This window comes from Canis lupus, chromosome 9 (genome assembly GCF_011100685.1).
Source record: "Canis lupus familiaris isolate Mischka breed German Shepherd chromosome 9, alternate assembly UU_Cfam_GSD_1.0, whole genome shotgun sequence".
NCBI classification, from domain to species: Eukaryota; Metazoa; Chordata; class Mammalia; order Carnivora; family Canidae; genus Canis; species Canis lupus.
The window spans coordinates 36,890,581-36,913,849 of NC_049230.1; the positions used below are offsets into that span (position 1 = coordinate 36,890,581).

At 41.5% G+C, this 23,269-nt stretch overlaps 1 protein-coding gene and 1 long non-coding RNA gene across 9 annotated transcripts in view; one reads left to right on the top strand and one right to left on the bottom strand.

The window, feature by feature from the left end:
- ACACA (acetyl-CoA carboxylase alpha) overlaps positions 1–23,269 on the bottom strand; it is a 283,891-nt gene that overhangs the window by 20,271 nt on the left and 240,351 nt on the right. For all 8 annotated transcript variants that reach the window (XM_038548036.1, XM_038548037.1, XM_038548038.1 and 5 more), the window contains 7 exons: positions 22,340–22,483; positions 21,644–21,764; positions 18,133–18,229; positions 15,016–15,112; positions 13,783–13,918; positions 6,740–6,917; positions 4,920–5,032 (listed from right to left, as the gene is read on the bottom strand). In XM_038548036.1, coding sequence (XP_038403964.1) covers positions 4,920–5,032; positions 6,740–6,917; positions 13,783–13,918; positions 15,016–15,112; positions 18,133–18,229; positions 21,644–21,764; positions 22,340–22,483 — 886 coding nt within the window. The remainder of the gene's footprint in view (positions 1–4,919; positions 5,033–6,739; positions 6,918–13,782; positions 13,919–15,015; positions 15,113–18,132; positions 18,230–21,643; positions 21,765–22,339; positions 22,484–23,269) is intronic.
- LOC111097419 lies at positions 13,741–22,250 on the top strand. The gene is made up of 3 exons (XR_005364642.1): positions 13,741–13,983; positions 18,094–18,311; positions 21,411–22,250. It is a non-coding gene; the product is annotated as an uncharacterized LOC111097419 (long non-coding RNA).

A 23,269-nucleotide genomic window follows, 5' to 3' on the forward strand; every position in this document is an offset into this window, starting at 1 on the left:
GTTTAGCCGCCTAAATGCCAAATGCCAGCCACGACTCTGTCTGACAGAACTGTGAATCACTGCTTTCTGGGATGAGGCAAGCCCAGGTGCTTTTATAAATACAATCAAATTAATGGAACAGACCAAAACAACCCCTTCTTCCCAGAAAATGCTGTCACTACTGCACCAAAGTGCATCAAACCAAAGAATTTCTGAATCCGTGTGATGAGGTGGGTTATAAGCTGCTGCTAATTCAGGCAAGAGACACCATTTCATAATCTCTCCTCAGAGTCCAGTGCTTGGATGGCCATAGTGCCAAGTGAGGACACTTCATGTGTATAAGAGGTGACAGAGCAAGAGGCCACTTCCCATGCATTAGTATCAGAACTTCTTTCCCTTTCGACTTCCCAGGTAAGGATGCAAGCTTTCTGACTCAAGCAACTCTAGCTCTTTTCAACTTACAAGATCCTGAAGATGGACACAAGTGTTGGAAAAGCAAACACAACTCAGATACTCTGATCACTTCTGCCAGAAAACCAGTTTAACCCCTGAATCTCCTTGACCCAAGAAAGTATCCTTTTCCTGTCATCTGGCTGCTAAAGAGAAGGCTTGGGAGGAAGGCATTCCCGAAGATGCTTACAGACCCATTTATCCTCATCTGAAGCCACAATACTCCCTCTGTACCTGGGATGCCCCGGACAGAGGGTGTGCTGGGTGGAAGGGCCAGGCCTGGGCTCGTTGCACTGCTCAGCCAGGGCTGCCTCTGCTGGTGTCAGACAATCATTCTCAGGATATGCTCCACGTGGGCACAACTGAGATGCTGCATGGCAGGCTGCCCAGTTGTCTGGGAATGGGGCCACGTTCAGAACATGTGTCTGGAGCAGGATAAAGTTTCACTAAGTGGCTCCTCTGCCTAAAGGCTATTTGTGTTAAGGGAGAGGGATGGAAGGGAACTTATGATTGTTTCACACTTGGACTGGACAGCTCTCTCTCTCTCTCTCTCAATTGATTTGTCATTTCCCTCTGAGCACAAGAGAAGGGTAAAGATCCAGGAGAAAAATCTCAGGGTCCGGCGTCAAGAAACCAGGCTAGGAAGGCCATCCTACCCCACAGCCACTCCCTGCTCCTGGCTCTCTGAGGAGGTAGAAGGATGTCAGGGATATATGAAGAGGCCATGGAGGGCTGGGGCTCTACTTCCAGAGGAGAAATTTAACTCCTAAGGCAACTAGCCTGGTAGGATGTTACCTGTCCTACACGCACACTACCAAGCTTTCCTGAGAATCCCAGCAGTGTAAGACTATGGTATTTGGGCTTATATCACATTTCTCTCTCTCTTTACCTCTATCAGGAATCAATGTATGTACTATTTTCATGCTTTATGATAATCACAGAACTAGTAATTCACCTTCTTCCAAAACTATATAAAATGACAAAAGCTGTTTCTTAAAAATAAGAACTCTGAGATGATGCTATCTGTTCAGAAATTAAATATTACTAAATATCCTAAGAGAATAAATAGTAATTATGTTTTTGAACACAGCCAGTCAGTTGTGCATTGGTTTGTCTAAGTGATGTGACAGCATGCTCCCTAGTGCAGAGGCCAATCTGGGAAAAGACTGGGAATATAAGATAACATCCGCTCCTACAGACTTTCTCTTAAATCGTATTTTTCTCAGTGGAATTGGCTTTAGATAACAAAGGGAAAGAATTCATGTTTAATTTTGATCAGGCTCAGTATTGAACTGAGGTAAAATCTGGGGAAATCCTGAAAGAAGTAGAACAGAGGGAACTACAATTCCATTCTGGTCTCTGATGTACACTATTTTGTGTCTTGGATGATTTAAGTCTTCTTGTGGCCTTAATCTCTCAATCTGGAAAATGAGGTCATTTTTACCCACTTTGTGAAAAAGCATTTTGGCAGTCTTTGGTTCTACGCAATGACTGAGAAAGGAACCAAAAGCCAAAGCAAATCCAAAAAGAGCTGAGTTCATAGCATGTCCTGTTACACCCCTGCTGGCCTGTGACCACACAAATACATCTGGTATGTATGATATCCCTGAAAAACCACAATTGCCGGAAGGACAAGACGGCTTCTTCTGTTTCTTTTGTATTTCTTTTCCTACATCGCTTGTTCCAAAAGTATGCCAGAGAGATACTAAATGTGGCTGGCTGCTTCTTCTAATGATTAATGTGGAAAGGAAATAACGCCAATCCACATGTTTGAACAAAATTTTGTAGATTCAAAGTGAATACAAATTCATCTGATCTTCATAGTGGCTCTGTGGGGGCATCATCCCCACTTTCTAGATGAAGAAGCTAATGTTTGGAGGAGTTAAACAATTTACCTGTACACAACCTAACTGAAAGTTGTACATGATTATTTTTATTCTAGATCCACTCTCATGTTCCTGACCTGCTCTGGGCCAGAGCCTGCTTCACATTTAGCAGACAAAGGATTCTTTCTCTAGTGCCATTTTGGTCAAGGTTAAATAAATATGGTTTTCTTCAATGCAGGAGAGGAAATGGATAATGAGATGATTTGTAACAAATGATTAAATGGCCATCACTTGAGAATCTCCTCCCTCTCTCCTTCCTGTATTTCAAAAGTTAAAAGGTGCTGGGTGAAGGTGGGAGCGATATCACTTTCCTTCAAGAGAAAGTAGCTTTGGCCCCACACCCCTCACCATCCAGTTGTTCTGCAAACAGTTGTCAGAGAGGATCCCTCTTTCTACCACCCAGTTACTCTGAAGGGATGATAACAGCCATTGGGGGGTTAAAAAGAGGCAGTGAACCCCCAGTTAATGAGTAGGAATTCAGCAGGCAGTGTAAGATAAATGGAGCTCTCTCTGCTTCTGCTAGAGTCAGCATGAACTGCGGCCCTGCGGCTTGTTTGTGGCAAATGGAGTGCGCGAAATATCAAAGGGCAGTGATCCAGAAGAAGACCGACTTTGACAAATTTTAAATTGGCCAGAAAGAAAACCAGCAAAAAAGAGGAAAAAAAAAAAAAAGAAAGAAAAAATGAAAAAAAAAAAAAGAGAGAAAATTATGCAATTCACTGTATCCTGCAATTGCGGCACTGCTGCCTTTGTACAGAATTAGTGGTAAAAACAGCGACGGTTGCCTGATGCTGGGAACAATTATGAGCCATCTAAGTGAGATGCTTATCAGTGGCTGAAGCTTTTAGAGCTCTCTCTCTATACAGTTGTGAGTAACTTGCTCTTGAGCTGCAGTTACTTTAATTAAAGTGTATAGGGTTGGTCAAAAGTAATTATCCTGTTTGGAAAAGAAAGAGAAAAACACCATCTCAACAATTCTGGGTGGCAATAGATTTTAGAAACAGCTTTGCCAATTCTTGTTGTATGTGTGCACTTCCCATAAAAGGATCAGGCCGAGATGGGTTAGAGTTATTGGTGGTTGTTACCTAATGGCAAACAATGAGACGCATACAGGGTTTATTAGAACCCCAGTCACTATGTTTGGCAAGCCACCTGGCCCAGGGCTCCAAACTGCCAGGATGTGCAGTCCCCAGAGTGCAGGCACGCTCAGAAGTTTTTGTGTCTCTAAGATATGTTTTTTTTTTTTAATTTACTCATGAGAGACAGAGAGAGAGAGAGAAAGAGGGAAAGAGAGAGGCAGAGACACAGGCAGAGGGAGAGGCAGGCTCCATGCAGGGAGCCCGACGTGGGCCTTGATCCTGGTCCCCAGAACCAGGCCCTGGGCCAAAGGCGGTGCTAAACCGCTGAGCCACCTGGGCTGCCCAGTTTTTGCATCTCTAGATGGTGAGCATATAAAGAATCCACAAATGGTACTTTATTAAGTTATGATTTGAAACATAAATGAACTAGCATCTCTTTTTTTTAATTTTTATTTATTTATGATAGACAGAAAGAGAGAGAGAGAGAGAGAGAGAGAGAGGCAGAGACACAGGCAGAGGGAGAAGCAGGCTCCATGCTGGGAACCCGACGTGGGACTCGATCCCGGGACCCCAGGATCGCACCCCGGGTCAAAGGCAGGCGCCAAACCGCTGAGCCACCCGGGGATCCCTTTTTTTTTTAAATTTTTATTTATTTATGATAGACATAGAGAGAGAGGCATCTCTTTTTATGGCTTCCATTCACTGAGTTTCACTACCTTTAAAGACAATCACTCTGTTCCTTTAGAAAACCAAACCAAACCAAACCAACAAATAAAAAGAACCTCAAGCAATTATCTTCACTTAACATAGCAAGGGGCTCAATGGGAGATATGGGCAGAAAAAAACAGTGTTTTAAAAGAATCTGAAACTCATTCAGTCTCTGGACTCAACACAGGGCTCCCATGTTTAAGTTCTATGTGTAAACGCCTTCCAAAAGCTCCAAAAACAAATAAGCAACAGAGTAGTGGCTGAAAGCATCATATGCAAATGTTCCCAGAGCTACTGCTGCCACGGCCTCTGTGTGGAAGCACACAGTGCACAATCTTTACTTCTGTTTCTCTAGCTCAGGATGGCCCCAGAACACCACCTGAGTAGGTCTCCTGCTTCTCTGTTCCTTGACACTCCCATATCTCTCAGAAACGAGGCAGGCTTGTCCAAAGAGAGACAGAAACAGGACATTTAAGCCTAGAATATTCTCTGCCTGGTTAGCCTGCCCCCCAACAGCAACTTCTAACTAATCATTCTTTACAAGGATATCCATGAGCCCAGAAAGATGGGCTATGTGAATTAGAAGAAAATGCCAGAAGAAAACTTGGGTGACTTTTGCCTTCTTTAGGTCCCACTTTCCCTCCTATTGTAGAAACTATTTCTTTCTACCAGGGCTCTTACCATAGAGAGGACAGTAAATAAAGATTATCATGAATTTGATCAAATGCTTCAGTGCCTCCTCCCCTGGCCTATGAATGCACTCATTACAAATCAGCTGAATGGCTCATTGATTTGCCAGGAGGACAAGCAGACATACCCAATCGCTCAGCCAAGCGAATGTAGACTGGGTCCACCCGACGCATGGTTTTCACCAGATCCTTTCTGCGGAATTTGATTTCTACTGTCCCTTCTGGCTCCAGAACTGATCCCCTGGATCAGAGAGAAACAAAAGAGAAATAAGAGGCACTTTAAAGGAAGGAGACAACAGAATAAGGCCAGTTACAATTTACAGACCAGGAAATAGCTTCATTATGATTCTGGCCACCCATGGCTCACAGAAGTAACCCCAGGAAGGGAAGCAGGCCTCAGAAAGTGTCTAAGTGGGGTGTGAGAAAAGAAGGGCAAAAAGTAATTAAAATAATTCTCATTACCACACCAGTCTACTTCCACCTCAAAAGAGGAATACAGATTCCACTATCTAGGGCCAATAAGGGTGTAATCATTTTTTTCCAGGAAGAAAAAAGATGATGTAGGCACTGGAGCAGGGGACAACCTCCAGCACTTAAGCTGTACAATGAGGAGTCAATGCTGATTGGTCCCACACATAGCTGTCAATCTGCTGGTAGGACTCTGACACACTAGGCCAGGCCAAGCAGGAGAGAAAACATGCTGCCTATTGCTATGGAGAGGTCTCAGGGTTTTTTCAAGTTTCTAGTACATACTAATGATGTTCTATTATCAGGAACTTTATCCTAGAAAACTTAAAAAACCACCTTTTACATTAAAAAAAAATTATAGCTTATACTTACTATATACATGGCTCTGTCCTAAGTATTTACATATAAAGCTTCATAGCAACCCTATACCCATTCTCCTTTCCCTATAAGGGAAGGAACTATGATTCCCCCATCTTACAGATGAGGAAACTAAGGTCCAGGGCATTAAGAGACTTGTCCAAGCCTAACAAGTGACAAAGGTGCATCTGAAACCAAATGGTCTTGTTCCATAGTCTGCAGAGGAATTGTCTGTGAACTAGTATCAGATTGAGGGCTAGATTTGGATTTAAAAATAGTAAGTCCCTCAGGATAGACTACTAGCCTAGTGATTTTGCACTAAAACTACTGGACTCTCTCCAAGTAGCTGCTGAAGTAGGAGTCTAACATTTTGGGGAGAGAGAAAAACAGATACTCTAATAAAATGATCTGAGGCAGGGACTGGCAGGGAAAATGTCAAGGAAATACAACGTGAAATTTACCTATTTTGGAAAGGGTTGAAAACAGATCATGAAAGGAAGCTGGATGTGGTCTGTTTTATTTAAGTATTTTCAAGGACCACCTCTTAACAAAAGCCTGGGACTTTCTCTTGCAGTTCTCTGGGTGCTATAAGCACTGTGTTCCCCAAACCTCCTAGAATGCTAGAGTGAGCAGCTTTGGTTTGGGTGCCGTGGTGCCCCTGAGTGATGAACAGCTGGCTCCACAGGGAGAGTACAATGGCTACAGGTTCCTCGTCAGTCAGTGGCAGAGCTGAGCCAGAACTCCAGACCAAGAATTTAGTCCTTTCACTCCAACTCGCCTTGAGCTCCCTCTGTCACATATCTAACAAAGAGACACTGAACAGGCCTCTGTACACAACAAACAGGAGAGAATCTCTCCAAGTCTCTCCTGGTGCCTGGAATAGGGGACTTCTTGGTAAAAGAATCTGGGGTGGGGGATCAGACTGGGAAAGCCTGACTCCTGACTGCTTTCCTTCTCATCCAGACTGACACTATTTAGAAAATTTCTTTTTCTGACCTTGGAGCCCTCTGGGAATAGACGGATGCCAATAAAGTTCTCTTGGTTATAATGTTCTCCAGGAGGAAACCAACAATAGCTAGAGGATCCCTAGAGACAGCAAAGGGAAATAAAGAAGGAATCCTACCTGCTTTCTCGGTCAGCGTACATCTCCATATGCCGGGGGTTGATGGTGGGGTCAATCACAACCCAGGAGCCACCCCGGAGCTCAGCCTGAGGAGGAATGTATACCAGCACAGGCTGGGAGCACTCCCGTAAGCTATCCACAATATAGGCACCAAACTTCAGCACTTGGTCATACATATCTGTGGAGAATGAGAAATTAGAAACCATGAAACAGAGCTTCCAAATATTGTTCGCATCATGGCTCACACATACACAGAAAGTAATACTGATATGGCAAACTGGGCCTCCATGAGGAGGCAGCTCATACCAGAGGTGACAGACCTGGGGGTGCAGCCACTCTGAGTCCAGTTTAGCTACCCTGAAGACGGAAAGGATGGGTATTTCTACCTGTATTCTATTCAAGACTCCAGAGGAACCTCAGAAGCACAACAGAAGTGCACTCTCTTTCACAAGACACAGTGTGCAAGCCCTATGGATTGCCTATCCATTTTACAGCCTTTCTGAATTGCTGGATTTGGGTTTCATCATATTAATTCATATTTGCTCTACAAATGCTCTACAAATACAAGTGTTTTTCATGTCAATATGTGTTCTCTCTCACTACATTAAGTTTTTTTTTTAATATTTTATTTATTCATGAGAGACACAGAGAGATAGAGGGGCAGAGACACAAGCAGAGGGGGAAGCAGGCTCGACGCAGGGAGCCCCATGTGGGACTTGATCCCAGGACTCCAGGATCATGCCCTGAGCTGAAGGCAGACGCTTAACCGCTGAGCCACCCAGGTGTCCCAACATTAAGTTTTCTGAAGGAAGAAACTATTCAAGCTCTTTTCAAGTCTTCTCATGATACTTAGAATATGATAAACTCTCAAAATGGGCAGCTAATGGAAATGGAGCCTTCAAAAACTGTGTCTTTCCTCCTTGTAGCCCCAGCATCTTGTCCAGTGCCTCGAACATAGTTAGTGCTCAATAAACGTCTGCTGATGAGTGGATGAGAACATACACACTTTGGAAAGAACATCACAAGAAAGAAAAACAAATTAACAGTTGCATTTTTATCAGGGCATCCATGAGAGAAAAAACTTAAAATGCATATGTATTTATTGGAAATATCACACAGCCATATAAACAGAAGAGCTACCTCTTCATTTTGCTGAAGAGCACACTTTGTAATCCCCCCAAGGCCAGGAGCATGCTGAAGAAAAGGGACCCTGGTGCATAAATAAAGCCAATCCTTGGAAAGTAGGATCAGTTATTATTTATTTCCCAACAACTTATGGACTTCTTCCCATTTCCTAGCTTCCTGAAGTCTACACATGGGTAAAGTTTTAGGTTTATGATTCCAGATGTTTAATGAGCACTTCAGTGGAACCACAATGGATCCTTTCTAAACACCAAATAACAGGTTCAACTGAGTTCAAACTTTCCTATCAAAGCAATGATCTCAATTTGGAATAAATCAATTCTGGAAATCCAAGGCAAAGAAACATTTTTCAGAAAGTTAAGAGCAAACCCAAATAGAAATTGCTTTCATTGTAGTTACTGGCAAATTAAACTGCCACCTTCTCCAAAGTAAAAATGGCTCTCTCTATACACACCATCAGTGAGCACAGTTCACTGCAAAGTATATGCCTCTCTCCATTGCTGGACCTCACTGCTCTGTGACAACTTCAAAAACTCCAAAAATTCAGAAGTTGCTCCTGGAAAAACTCTCTATTCTATGAGGAATGTGTATGGTCACATATTCTGCATATATGATCAGAGCAAAGACATTTATTCCTTTGGGAGGAAAGCAAAGACAAAAAAAATTTACTGCTAATTACACAACTGCTGTATGAAGAGCAGGGAATAAAGGACTTTAAGCGCTTTACGCTAATTCTGTAGTTATGAAAATAATTGCTCAGTTCAAATTATTTTAACTAAATTAATTCTTTAGTGGATATTTCAACTAGTGCTACATAATAAAATAATTGTGTAATTAGCAGTACATTTTTCAGTGCTGCCAAGAGTACAGTTTCAGTCTCAGAACAAGTCATGAAAAGGAGTGGCCCTCAGTATCATCTGGAGAGAAGAAATGGAAGGTGGATTAAAGGAAAGAGCAAAACAACAGAGAATAGCACACAAAGTCATCCTATGTGAAAGAGTAAAAAAAATAAGTTAGAGGTAAATGAAGACAGTTTTCCAGATTCTTCCCTCACTTGTTTGTTATTTTATATCTATATCAAAATCTGTCTGTACCCCCTTTTTAGTAACAGACCCAGCCCCTAGGAAGAAAGGAAGGACCTTATTTAAGATGTATGCCCACTTATTTAAGTTTTAGAAACTCAAGTTTGTAGTATATGCAGTTTGTTTGCAATGAGGCTGAATGTTTGAGTAATTTTTTGCTTTTGTGAAATGAACTTTAAGCTCTCTCTTTCGTCACAGGCTACTTTACTGTGTACCAGGGAGCATGATCTCACATACACACACATATGAATCATTTAAATCATCAGAAAACCATGTTCTTACATCTAAGTTGTAGGGGAGTAAACTGAGGTTTAGTTAAATATGTGAATAAATGGCAGAGGTAAAATGTGAATCCAGATCTTCTGGGCTCTGAAGTCCACTTTCTGTGACATCGTTCTTACTGGGAGAAAAGAGCATGAAGCCGAAGAAACCTGCTTTCTAGCATCTGATACAATGGCTGAGTAAAATAAAAACCAGAAAAGAGACTGGAATAAATGACTGAATATTTGTAAATTTTGCCTGGGTATGTTCAGAAAAATCAGAAATTGCACTGATGACACACTACCAGCTATGTGAAGGACTTGGACCTGGCTGCCACGCAGTTATCTTCAGGCCCCATGACTGGGAGTAGCAAAGGGGTATCAGGCTTCATTAAAGCTGACAAGCTTGGGACTCACAACAATGCATCCATCTAACCTGGAACACCAACAGACCCACAATCCAACCATCAAAACACTGAAAAAGGCAACGAAAGCTATTAAAATATAAAGGGACACACACAAAAAAACTACATAAACAACATGCTCATGGCTGTATCACAGCAGCCCCAAACCACACATTCTGAAAGGCAGGTTGAAGCACTTGGCAACGGTCTGACAAAAATTTGTCTGAAATTCCTTCATATTTGAGACAGAACAAAAGCACGGCCAAGAGTAGCAGGGAAGAGTATATTCCCAAGGGTTTAAGGCTAGAAATCAGTCTAGGACTTTTTAAAGCTATGCATATGCTGACTGTCAATTCTCAGGCCATGAGAAAAGCAACCGAGAATGGAAAATACTGATAGGTTCTTCAGTGGAGAGGCGGGGGCCTGGCACTTTCTAAGCACTCTGAGCAAAGCACATCTACATATGCTTATACGGCCTTTCCAGCGTGTTCTCAGCATCCAGGCACCAACCCTGCCTAGGGCCTTCATTGTTACACAATATAGATAAACCGTGGCAGCCACATGTACCAAACAAGGGGGCAGAGTAGTAGAGTGCTTCCACAGTGCCCCATTCTCTTGAAACTGGGACAGATCTTACTGGCTTGGGCTGAGATTATCTGTTAGAGGCTGAAGGTAAACATCAGACATACACAAGCTGCATATACATAATGTCTCTCATCAGTTCATTATGGCTGGCTGACAATATTTCGACATCCAAGTACTCAGAGACTTTAATATAGACTTTCATTCCAGTTAAAGTTTTCAATAAATGTTTTTTTATTGTTATTTATAACCTGTCCCAGGAAAAAATAATAAGTATAACATGAAAAGCCAACTGAGAGTGACCCTGTAGCACCAGCAGTGAGGCAGCTTAATATCACTGGGATTTGCATCCTATCAAGCTATTCATGCTGAGGCTGGGACCCTGGTGCTAATTTCTAGTAAATTTCACGCTTGATGTCTCCCTGTTGTGGGTCATTGCCGGTTCGTCTAAATAAACTGCTTCCAAATGGCTCTTCCATCTAAATATTCAGCCAGTTTTTATAATTTAATTTTGCATTATGCTGAATAGCCTTCCGGCCAGATAGAACTCATTGGAAAAAAAGCACCAATACCATCTTGACATACTTTTATTTATTTATTTATTTATTTATTTATATTTTTTACTGCTCGAATTAGACCTCCTAGGCTGACTAGTAAAGAGTTTTTTTTTTTTTCTCTCCACTAATGTCAATTTTCAGCATAGCAAGAGCTGTCTCTAATCTTTTCCTACTCATTACACACAATTTTGGAGTCATTTTACCCACAGTGCAGTCGGCTCCTGGCTGTGTGTTTGTGTGCACTGAGGGATGGCATAATTGTTTATTTTCCCTCCCTGCATAATCCCCAGCCAGTATTGATACCAAAACTGCAAACATCTCCCCAAGGGATATGGAATGACTCTCAGCTTAGGTCCCTTTACATGAGATAATATGTAGAAAACATCCTGACCTGTATGTAAATATGAAAGGCGATGTTCTTCCCCCTCCGATGTTCACACTGATCTCTATCTTCCCCAAAGCTTATTTATCTTAAGTGATGTGTGAATGCAATGCAGCAGCACCAAAATTTAGAAGGCAGAACTGGCCCTGGTCTCTTTCAAGCCAGTAACTCATTTTTGACCAGGGGCAGGGAAGAAGGGGGATGAGGGAAATTATTGTTTAATGGGTACAGATTTTATGTCAGGGATGATGAAAAGGTTTGGGGTATATTTAGTGCTGATGGTTACATAACACTGTGACTATATTTAATGCCACTGAATTACACACTTACAGATGGTTAAAATGATAAATATTAGGTTATGTATATTTTGCTGCAATAAAAAAAATATATATATAACTCCTTTCTGAGCTCTTGAAGATTCTTGTCACAATAACCAAGGACAACTTCAAAGCAGAGGGCAGGCAGGTGGCTAATAACTTTCTTAGGAATCTATAGTCTATTCTAGGGATGTTCTAGTGGAGCTGCTTGGTCCTAGGCTCTATAAACTCAGGCAACTGAGCTACAGGAAGTCAGGCAGATCTGCGCTCCTCTCCCAGTTCTGTCATTTTTAAGCTAAATGATCTTGGGAAATTTACTTAACTGAAGTCTCAATTTATATAAAACGCCGATAAATAATATAGCCTACCCCTCAGAAGTGCTTGTTATGATGATTATGTAAGATAATGCATGTAAAGTGGTTAGCATGGTTTCTGGTGAAAGGAGCTCAACAAATCTTAATTGTTGTTGTTCTTATTGTTACATGGCTAGAAGCCAATCTGGGCCTGAGCCAGAACATACAGCAGAGTTGAAGCTTTTCCTACAAGTAGCAAATTTCTGAACTCTCAACTCCTCAGGACAAAAGAGCCAGGCTGACTTACTCCTAAGTAATGTCAGCAAGAGTGAATTCTCAATGGCCTCTGGGAAGAGGTAACTAAAGAGTACTGGCATTGCATTTTCTAAGTCTTAATGTAACTCTTACGGCCAAGAAATCTGGGATCAAGAGAGATTGGATGCTAAATAAACCTTATATATATGAATGAAAGGGCTTTCAGGCTCCTCCTCTGGAAAAAAACACTTCAGTACAGTATCTAATCTTTTGAACACCATAGTATTTTGTTCGTACTTTATACCTTATGGCTTTATCATTCTGTCCAAGACATTCTTCTTGACTCCTTGAGGCAATGTCTGTTTCTGACTCAGTTTTGTTTTCTTGGAAGTAGCTAGCAGAGTTCCTTGAACGTAGGAACTCAATAAAAGTGTGCAGGATTGACTCAACCTATACTTTGAACATCTCACAGCATTTCCACTGATTTATTCTCTTTGTCATAAAATAATTCACCTGAGAGTCTATAAAAGTATACAAACATTAATTTGCATGTATAGTCCAAGTCTCCCTCAAGAAAAGTGCAAAATATGGAGTTCTCCAGCAAATATGGGCAAAAGGAAACTTCACAACTTTAAAAAAAAATAAAAGAAAAACCACTCTGGTCTTCTATATTTTGCCAGAGAAGCCTGGCTGTTCAGGGCTTTTCCTAGCCAGGTTAAGGGACAGTTGTTGGCACAAGGCTCTAATCTCTCTTTGCACATAGCTGATAATCTATAAAAGGGTAACTTTCTCAGCCTTTTCTTCCTTTAGATTGAGAGATGCTCATGCCCGAAGCCATTTGTGGGTTTATTCTTTCACATTTTATATGTCCCTATCACTCTCCTCCAGCATTGCCAACTCTCCTCCAGCATTGCCAACTCCTCTCCTCTAGCATTGCTAACTCCTTTCTCCTTCCATTCCCCTAACTCATTCTACTACTTCAGAATCCGGAGTTCTCCCCCACTGAATGAAACTGACGTTCACCAGCATACCCACCCTCCTGGTAAGTAGTCTCTGGCCTCAGCATGGCCATGAATCTCTCTGGCCATTGGAGAGAGAACCTTGCTGCTATAAGAGGTAGGACAAGTTTCCTTTGGCTCTCCTGGGTGGCTCCACATAGGGAGGATTCTCAGTAGATGGTGATACTAGCTGCCTACATCACTAAGTGATTCCCATAGCACAGAACAGAGCCTGTGTAATAATGGGTCTGATATGCTGAAGCCACAGGCCCAGGGCTATTGTTGGATATTAATAAAATTAATAATTTTATTACCACAAAGAACAGCTTCTGGTATAGAATTTGTTCGTTTTCTTCTGGTGAAGGCTAATTTCAGTATCTACCTTGGTTGTGACAGAGCGTTAGAGCACAGCATCAATAAAGAATATGCCCAGAACAGTATTACAGAGCCTAGCACAATCACATTTCCCCACGATCATCAGAACAGTCTATCATTCACCTGTGAAAGCTAAATCCACAAAAACAGCCCATCTAGATCACACTAGTAGACTGACCTGTAATTTTATACAGAATTTTAAAACACAGAATATTTTCCCACTCAAGCTGCAACTAAGAAGATATATTTCAGAGGAAATATAATCCCCAAGAAGCCTAGGGTTGATGGGCTGTCAGGACACCCATTGGCTCTGCCCAGTATAAACCCTCCCTCCCTGTGCTGTAAAGTTCCGGGGAATCAGTTATGCCCCTCCAGCCCAGAGCCCGGCCAATCACCTTTCATCCCACCAGAGAAGCCTCTCCAGTTGGCAAAGACCATCAGAGGCAGTCCTTCACGGTTGAAGTCCTTGATAGCCTGATAGGTCTTAAACGCAGAGTCTGGGAACCAAACCTGGCCAGCCTGCTGGATTATCTATTGGGGAAAGTCAAAAAGGAAGACACAATGAACAACAGAGTTTGAAGGGGAATTTCTGTAAGGTGAACAAGGTCTTATTTGTCTATTTTAAAAATTCAACCAAACCAAACAAACAAAAACTGTTGTTCATCAAGAGGATCATCTTTGAAGTAAAAAAGAAGAAAGGGCCCTGGATCTTTGACTCTGTTAAATACTCCTTAAAAAGATTTAAGTCCTGACTATATCACCACTCCTCAGTCAGAAGGGGGATATCTTAACTGCTTTAATTTTTAAAAAATTTTTATTTATTTATGATAGTCACAGAGAGAGAGAGAGAGAGGCAGAGACACAGGCAGAGGGAGAAGCAGGCTCCATGCACTGGGAGCCCGATGTGGGATTCGATCCCGGGTCTCCAGGATCGCGCCCTGGGCCAAAGGCAGGCGCCAAACCGCTGTGCCACCCAGGGATCCCTCTTAACTGCTTTAGAAGCAGAATGCAGTCTTGGGAATCCTCATTCTAGGCTTCCTCAAGGCAACTTTAAGTCGCTCAACTACACTAGTCCTCAAAACAAGCCAACTGTAGTCTCCAGTCCTCTCATCTTTGTGCTTTGTACAAGCTTTCTCTGTACCATGGTTGGTCAATAGACATGTGACACGGCTGAGTACCCTCTTCTGGCCTCTCCCACACTCATTTTCTGAATCTTGTCAGGATGTGAAAATATAACCCACCCTTGAAAAAGAAAAGATGAGTGGTGGTGTTCACATTTGCCATTTGCAGCCTTCTTAAATCTAGTAATAGCTCATTCATGTGTGTGTTCAGAGAATCTGGGACAGCTGCCTTTCTGTAAGACCATCTCCCCAATGAATACAGACTGTTTTCTAACATCAACAAGACCAATGTAAAGGCCTATGTAATTTTTCAGGTAGAATTTAGCTTGTAGTCCATTTACAATCATCTTAAAAGTGAGCACATGACAGTCTGAAATTATTCAATGTTGCTGACTACCATTCCCTCCAAAATTGGTGGTTTGTAATGTTCCCAATGTATCTATAGGCTCTGCAGAAGGGAAACCCAGCTCCAAGCACAGGAGCTCAGGGTACTCGAGGTTTACCTACCTTGGCTTCAGAATCCAGGTTTGCAGGATCGGCTGGGATACTTAGTTCCACTGTTCGGGTTTCTACAGCAACTACTCCCACAGGTATTCCTCCTAGCCTGATAAAAAATGAGCCAAATAAGAACTCAATGTATGAAAACAGTATAGCTAGTTATTTCTTTTCTAGCCTCATATCAAAAGATTGAGGGGAGGGGTGCGAATTGGAAATTGCAAATACAGAGAACAGGGTTGGAAATCTGACTCTTATAGAGGTAGAATAGGAAACTCTGGAGTTGATAAATTTTTGTAAACACAGGGGGAGACTACCCTTAGAATCATTCCTGTTCTCCACCACATGATAAATGCAAACCAAGGGTTGTACTTGGGGAGCCTCAGTAGTTAGACTCAATAGTCTAGATGTGTGTGTGTGCGCACATTTGCATGCATGCACACACATTTCTCTGTGGATGCCAAATGAAATTTCTCAGCTTAATCTAGAGCATCTCTTTGGTGAAGACAGGAAGGTCTGAAGGGTAGGAGGTGCCTGAAATTACACTGGGCATGTGAATGGGGAATATGCAGCTGTGTTAAGGAGATGATGAAAAATATGTGCCAAGGATTCTGAGGTGGTTAAGCAAGCCCTTAACTTTCTCTTTCACTGGAAAATAGCAGTGGGTACAGGGATAACTTGCAGTAGTTACTCTTGGTGAAATAGGTGATCTATATGGAAAGCATGCATTTAATCTCCAATATATGTTAAGTTAAAAAACTCTTCAGGAGCTCAAAGCCTTTGTATCTGTGCTGCATAATACTCTCCCAACTTGGTCTTCAGAAAGATTTCCTTGTAAAAATCAGGAAGAAAGAGAGAGTGAGGGAAAGGAGGGTAGTGGCAGTGGCTGCAGGTACAGGGTGAGTCCTTACTCTGGAAAATGTAATTCAGTCTTCACTTTCTCAGTTGCATTCCTTGGGGCCAAGGCTGAGATGGGTTATAGTCTCTTGTTCCCCACAGCATCTCCATAACAAACTTTTCCATGAAGGATGGTCTTTGGTTGTTACACTGGCTACTGGAAATGGATTCTTGTCATCACAAGAGGCCTGACAGGGGCCTGAGTGGGGACCACCCACCCCCTTGTCACTTGCCTGCACTGAATCAGAATCAAAAGCCCTCTAGATAACCAGACAATGAGCAGGAGGTACACAGGAGGGTTTAGAAATATTTCTGTTCACAATGATTAACAATCCAACTGGAAACTTGTAATTGCAAAAGCCACCCTAAATCGGTAACTTATAACTTATATATTAGGGCCCATGTGACCTAATAAAGAACATCTTTATCCGAGTATTACAGTTATTTATTGAACTTGAAAACAGCTCAGAACAACTTCTGTTTTCTATTATACTTCATATAAATTTTATCAGGCTAGCACATGAAGATGCTACATCTTGTTTTATAGTGTGTCCCTGGACAAGGTGCCATGGAATAATAAAAGACAATTTACAGCCAATAGCACACATATTCCAAACATACATACCAAAGATGAGTTTTGGCAGCACTTACAGTAACAATCCCAGAAGAATACATTTATATTTATTTCTTGAAATGCCATTGCTTTTGAAAGAAGCTAGCTCCATTTGTGTTTTATATACTTGTGAGCGTGTGTATGTGTTTGGAGTAAGAAGCCCAGAACTCATCAGATGGAAAGAAAGGAAGAAGTAGAGTGAGTGTTGCAATAAACAATGGCAGAGCTAACTAAAGCCAAGCTTGACTGATTTTGCTCACAGAATAATCCCTTTTCTTCCAATCATAAGTGTAAAGCATTATTTTGTTTCCTGTGGGAGGATCTTAAAGACCTTAACAAAGGTTTCGCTTTCCTGGGCTTAAAATCTGTCATGTTTTTTACAGACAGGAAAACTGAAGCAGAGTTGGTAACAGACATATTTTCAAAAAAGTTGGTCTGAGTATGATGTGAGGACCCTCAATAACAAACTGATAATCCTGGGTAGGAGGGCTCTCTCTCTCTAGTGCATCTCCCACATTCCCCTCCCCAGTAGGCACAAAGAATAGTTCTCACTGGGACCCAGAAGTCTGTGGTGAGGCAGAAGACCTGAGATGCAAGAGAAAACGGGAGCTAGCCCCTGTGAGTTTCAGTCTCAGCTGACTCCAGGCGTGACTCATATTCAGAGTCACAGTGGAAGATCCTGTCTGTTGGATTTGCCATCTGATGGCTCCTTGTCATTGGCAGCATGAGACGTGCTGACCTGCTGTACCGAGAGAACCACAAAGCCTAGAATTATTTTCAAAGCTAGAATCTAAATCTCAACCCAATGTGGCATGTTTGAGAATCTTGAGCAGGTGCCACTTTTCACCAAGATAAGGAAAACTGATTGCCCCCAAGAGGAAGGTGAGCTCCAGATGTGGGTCCCTAGGGCAGCATGTCTCTGCAGTGTGGAACAAGATTAAGATCAGCCTTGGCAGGTGCTCGTTATACAAAGCGCTACAGATTATTTCGTGCAGAGCTTGCTGTTGAGTGAAGCACTTCTTAGAGTGGGTATTAAAATTTAATAGAAACTTCAATTTCCTATTTGAAAAATATAGGTAGCCCTGCAAATCTATTCCAGTTTATTTTACTCATTCCTGTTTCAGGTAAACTTTTTTCTTTGCAATTCAAATCTGATGATAAGCCAATATCGTGCATTTGTTATACTTAAATAATCTTGATGCTAGGAAGGAACTTCTTCTAAGTTACATAGATCTTTTGGGTTACATGGCAAGGTAGATGAGTCTGATTCATTTGTCACCTACTTCAGAAAGAAGTCGGTCTTTGGAGAAGGGAAAAGTCACTGGTGGGATATGGCTATTGTATTCGGGCTTTTCAGCCCTCAAAGAGCTTTTCTTTCAGTATTGTATAAAGGAAATGTCAAAACCAGACTTCAGATTAAACGTATCGTTGGAGTGACACAGTAAATGACTACTGGGAACCAGGGCTCCAGTTATGCTGCCTTGGGCATGACTATAATCCAATACTCTTAGAAAGTTTAGACAGGGAGTATTATTGGTAAAAACCTCTACAGCCATGGCCCTTTCCTTTCTTGTTTTTAGTTGGAGGAAGAAGAGCTTCCAAGACAAAAGAGCTCTTACCTGGCTCTGCCAACCACCACAGTTTGTGCCCAGGGTTGCATGATCTCTGAGAAAGAGCCATAGTCAAAAAATCCACTCAGCCACTGACCTTTCTGAGCTATAGAAGGGAAAGGAAGAGAACAAAAAGAGAATAAAGACCATCAATACACTGAAAATGCACTGGAACTGGCAAATTTAAGGTTGGATTTGGGGGACTGTTTTGGGGAGTTTGTTGTTGTTTTTAACCGTATTATAATAGATGCACGCATTAGGAAACTGAATGCTCATATGCCTTCAGACATCATCTCCTATTTCATTTGCTAGTCTGCATAAAAAGAACCATTTATCAACAAAAGCATCATTTATTGTTAAACGATGGGGTTCAGCTAGCAGAGAGTTTGCATGCTTTTAAATAAATAACTTGGCTTTTTTCAAAACACTACAAACATTTGTCAAAAGGCAGCCAACTCATTAAAGTGTTTTCAAAATGTCTATTTCTATTTTAAAACTTAGCTTACAATTTTGTTTGATTCCACTGACTTTTTTTTAATGGAAAGCTGAAGACAGCCAATGATAAGTATTAATGATCAGATGAGGACCCAAATTTGGGGAAAAGAAAAGGGACTTGGCTTCTCTGCTAGAAAAGCAACAAGATACATCCACTTCACTTAGAGCTGAAGAAGTATAATCTTTCTACAAGAAAGGGCTATACCCATATACTCAACACATAGCAAAAATATAATGGTTAAGATGCACATACTTAATGTCATTAACCTCCCCTGCACACAGAATTTCCTTCACTGGCAAGACATGTAACTTTCGACATCTTAGGTTAAGAAAAAAACTTTTGTTCCACAGGTATCCGTGTTTGACCAAGGCCCCATAAAAGCTTCTGCAAATAACTGTTTCCTAGCTTGCCCCTCAGCTCGCAGTTTCTCAGTGATCCTTCTAATTTGAACATGGCCCTCCGCCCCCTAAAAACCCAAGTCCAAAACCAATTAAAAGTAGAGATCCGAGCAAGCTAACCTCTGCTGACTTAAAGAGGATGGAGAGTGTTTTATCAAGACTAAATTTGTAATTACTGTGTTCTACATTCCTTGCCTCTATGGCCCCAGTGTAAAATGTGATCATCCATTTCAAAATTATCTCTCTATCGTGAGCCCAAAGCCGATCGTTTAGATTCTGGTCTCGTGTTGGGCGTCAGTTTGAAGAATATCACAGCACTATCTCCTCTAATAAATGACTTTAACTTTTCACCTAGAAGATATCTGCTTTAACTTATCACAGGGAATCATCTGCTTTCTTTAACGCTTCCACTAAATTAAAATCTGAAGTCACTCGATTTGGGAGCGAGTGTTAGCTGCACATAGACAGCAGGATGAATTACTAGGGAGTCGATGAAAAAATATTACCCAAAAAACAGAAAACTTAGTTTATCACAAATTTCATTTTATTCTGTGGATCTCATTAATAATGGCCAGGATAATGCCCACCTACATACACACACATCTGTTCATCCCATGAAAGAGAGTTCAAATTTTGATGAAGGTTCTAAATCAAACTTCTAAGTGCTTCAGGATACTGAAATTTTAACTTCATACGCGAGGATCATTTTAGGATTCTTACTTCAATAACAATGGTTTGGAACAACAAAGTTCATCAAAATGTAAAGATTTTCTTCTTTAAATACTGCCTTGTATGTTGATCAGGGGCAAGGGGCTCATCGGTAGGCTAAGGCTGGTGTAGGTGAACTTCACCCTCCTACCCCCCAGAAAGCAGATTGTATTCAGTTTAGATGTAGGACTCAGAAATCAGCTAAGATGCACACACCGCTCCCCCACCCCACCCTCCCCTACATGATTCCCAGGAGAAGACTCATGGAGTCTTGTTCTGAATTCTCCCAGAAAAGTCCTAGATTTTAAGGCTGACAGGTATCTTAGGTTCACAGTTCTTATCAAAATCATGGCATACAAATGAGAGGTAGGGAGATTACTATGGTGATTTTTCTGGCTATGTAAGAAAAACTAGTTTTATTAAGAGCAACAAGAAAAGGCATTGAAGACAACAGGTAAAATTTTAAATTAAAATTCCTCTGGTGATTTTTCTATATTATCTATACTTGGTCTGCAGATTAAGCCCCAATTCCTAAGTAATAGCTGTGTGACCTTGCACAAATCACTTAACTTCTCTGAGCTTGTAAAGTGGTAATCTCTTTTTATCTCTGAGAAGTAGTAGCCCAAATAAGATAATGTATATGGAAGTGCTATGCAGTCCCACCTAGCTCAGAGTGGGTACCTATGAATGTTTAAGTCTTCCTTATGCAGACCTCTTTTTTCTTTCAACAAAATCACAGTAACTCTTAAATTTAATGAATTATCTTCTGCAGTCTATTCTTCTTTTAGATACAGCTTTCTCTGAAATAGTTGCAATAAACATGCAAAAAAGAACAAACACTTTCTCAACCTGAAAAAAAAAAACGGATTCAAAATGGAGCAGGGGAAAAAAAAATGGAGCAGGGGGATTTGGGGCTTCACAAAAGAACTACCTGATAAGTAAGGTTTGTTAAAACAGTCTAATGTACCGACAAGCAAAAATATACATTTACATTCATCTTACCTGGAGCCATCACTTTTTTTTTGTTTTGTTTTTGTTTAAAAGATAGATAAAATCAGCCATAAGACAGAGCGATATATTAGATAAGCATGGAGGGAGAGGGTGTGTTCTCATTGTATAATCTTTATAAAATTAACAGTTCTGGACAATCTCTATGTGAATAATGACTTTACAAAGTAATCTTATGTTAATAACTAGAGCAAGTACCAGTACTTTTGTCAATATCGTAAGAAAAGAAGGGTATATGGAGAGTAGATGCTCGGAAATAGCTTGCCAAGAAGAGTGTAGTAATGTTCTATGCTGAAGGGTCAAATAATTTTTCTAAAGCTGATCTGATTAGTCTCTGTTTACAGAGAGACTAGACAGTCAAAGGTTCTATGATTTTATTGCTTAGATTTACCCATTTTAAAGTCTTTGAGCCAATTAAGTAACAAGGGCTTTAAAAACAATTAACAGAAGAAATGTATTAGTGACTGCCCTGCTTGTGCCTCAGTGACTGACTTGTACACCTAATTTCATTTGGTTCTCATCTGTTCTTGAAGGAATTTCCACCTTGATCTTCAGAGAGCTGTTTTAAAAATTTGTCTCATTTCAAGAGCTACTTTAGTAGCTCTGTTTTGTCATATACTGTTGTGCAAGAATTGGTTAGTGATTTAATTTTTTTTAATTTTATTTATTTATGATAGGCACACAGTGAGAGAGAGAGAGAGAGACGCAGAGACATAGGCAGAGGGAGAAGCAGGCTCCATGCACCGGGAGCCCGACGTGGGATTCGATCCCGGGTCTCCAGGATCGCGCCCTGGGCCAAAGGCAGGCGCTCAACTGCTGTGCCACCCAGGGATCCCCTTGGTTAGTGATTAAAAGGAAGACTGACAGCCTGAGGGCCAGGGTACCAAAGGACCCTCAAATATATACCTACTTGGGTGAGGGCGGCCTGCTAGCATCCATCGAGGATCGTATGGGGCCTTCGTGGGAACAAACTCGATGATTCTATCTATAGGATCCTTGGAGTTCAGGAGAGGAACTAAACTGCGCACATTCTGAAAGGTATACGGGAAGAAAGCACAGCAATCAGAGAACAGCAGGACCAGAGTCCCAACTCAGCCACGATCATTACAAAGACAACAGGGACCAAATACAGAATCATATCCATCTGTCCCAGTCATCAGCTACAGGCATCACAACTATATGCCAAGCCCTGAGAACAGGTCTCAAGTCTCACGTAGGAGCCTGGCAAAAAGTGGTACATTCTGACTCCTGATTTCAGTGTACCCATGCTTTATGGGAAGCTTCCCAGGGGGTTAAGGGGAGTGGAAGAGGTGGATTGCTATTACAAAGGAGAAAACCCAGAGTGATCTGAGCCCAGATAAGCCATGAAGGCTTCTGTGTTTGGGAAAACATCAGAAAGGGGTCTAACAAATGATATCCAAAGGCATTTTAAAGGTAGAAGCCTTTCCTGTAGATGGCTGTAGGAAAGAGAAACCACTACCTTTCAGTGGAATATTTCATAAAATAGTTTCTCCACCATAAAGAGGAGATCTCAAACACAGAGGCTGTGTGAGTTGTGGGAAGGCCAGGTTCTGTGGGCTGTGTCTGCTGGGTGGGAAAGGCTCACCTTAGGCATGTAGGATAGCCAGTGCAGGACAGTGAAAACCCCTTCAAAGTCATCACAAACAATGCTGTGGGTCACCCCATTGTTGTGCATGATCTGGATGCCCCCGAGCTGGTTATTGGAGGTGTATACTTCCCGCCCAAGGACCTAGAGAAACAAGCAAGAGAAGACATTCATCTGGATGGAAATAAAGGCAACATCTATTTTGTGATTCTCACTAAAATGGGTTCTTTTCTCCACAAGACACAGATTCCAGCCTCTGAGTTGTTCTGAAGGACTCTCTGGACCTCTGTCTTCAAAAGAAAGCTTAGAAAATCAAAGAGGCTTTTGAACAATCATAGATACCGTTACAATTTAAAAACCAGCAAGCAAAAAAAAAAAAAAAAAAAAAAAAAAAAAAAAAAAAAAAAAAAAAAAAAATAAAAACCAGCAAGCCTCTCCCTCTCTCTCCTAGCTGCCACAGACAGGTGTTAGCATACTTCAACTCTGCTAGAACTATGGTGGGGGTGCGAGGGTGAGGTTGAGACCCGGAAGTACAGGCAACCCCAGCGTCTGCAGGCCAGCAGGGTTACTGCATAGATACACAAAGAGGTAACATGCCGGTCTTCTGACAATCTTTAATGACAAGTCTCACTTAAAGAAAAGCTGTGAGGTTTGGGTCCCTGAATTTTTTTAAAGGATTACTTTTCCCCTTACAATTGATTTTTAAAGCCCCACACACAAGCCCTAAGGCTGGCAAAATCCTGAAGCAACTCATGATACATACATGAACCCTTGAGCCTAAAGTCGTCTTTGTGTGCGGAGTGGAGGGCAGTGATTTATACCCAAGCCTGTCTCTCCTCTGTCCTTCTCTGCCAAGGTTCCAGAGAATACAGAGCACCTCTATCCCTGGTGTGTCCCTGGAGGAGTTTAACCCATGTGAGGTTGAAAAGC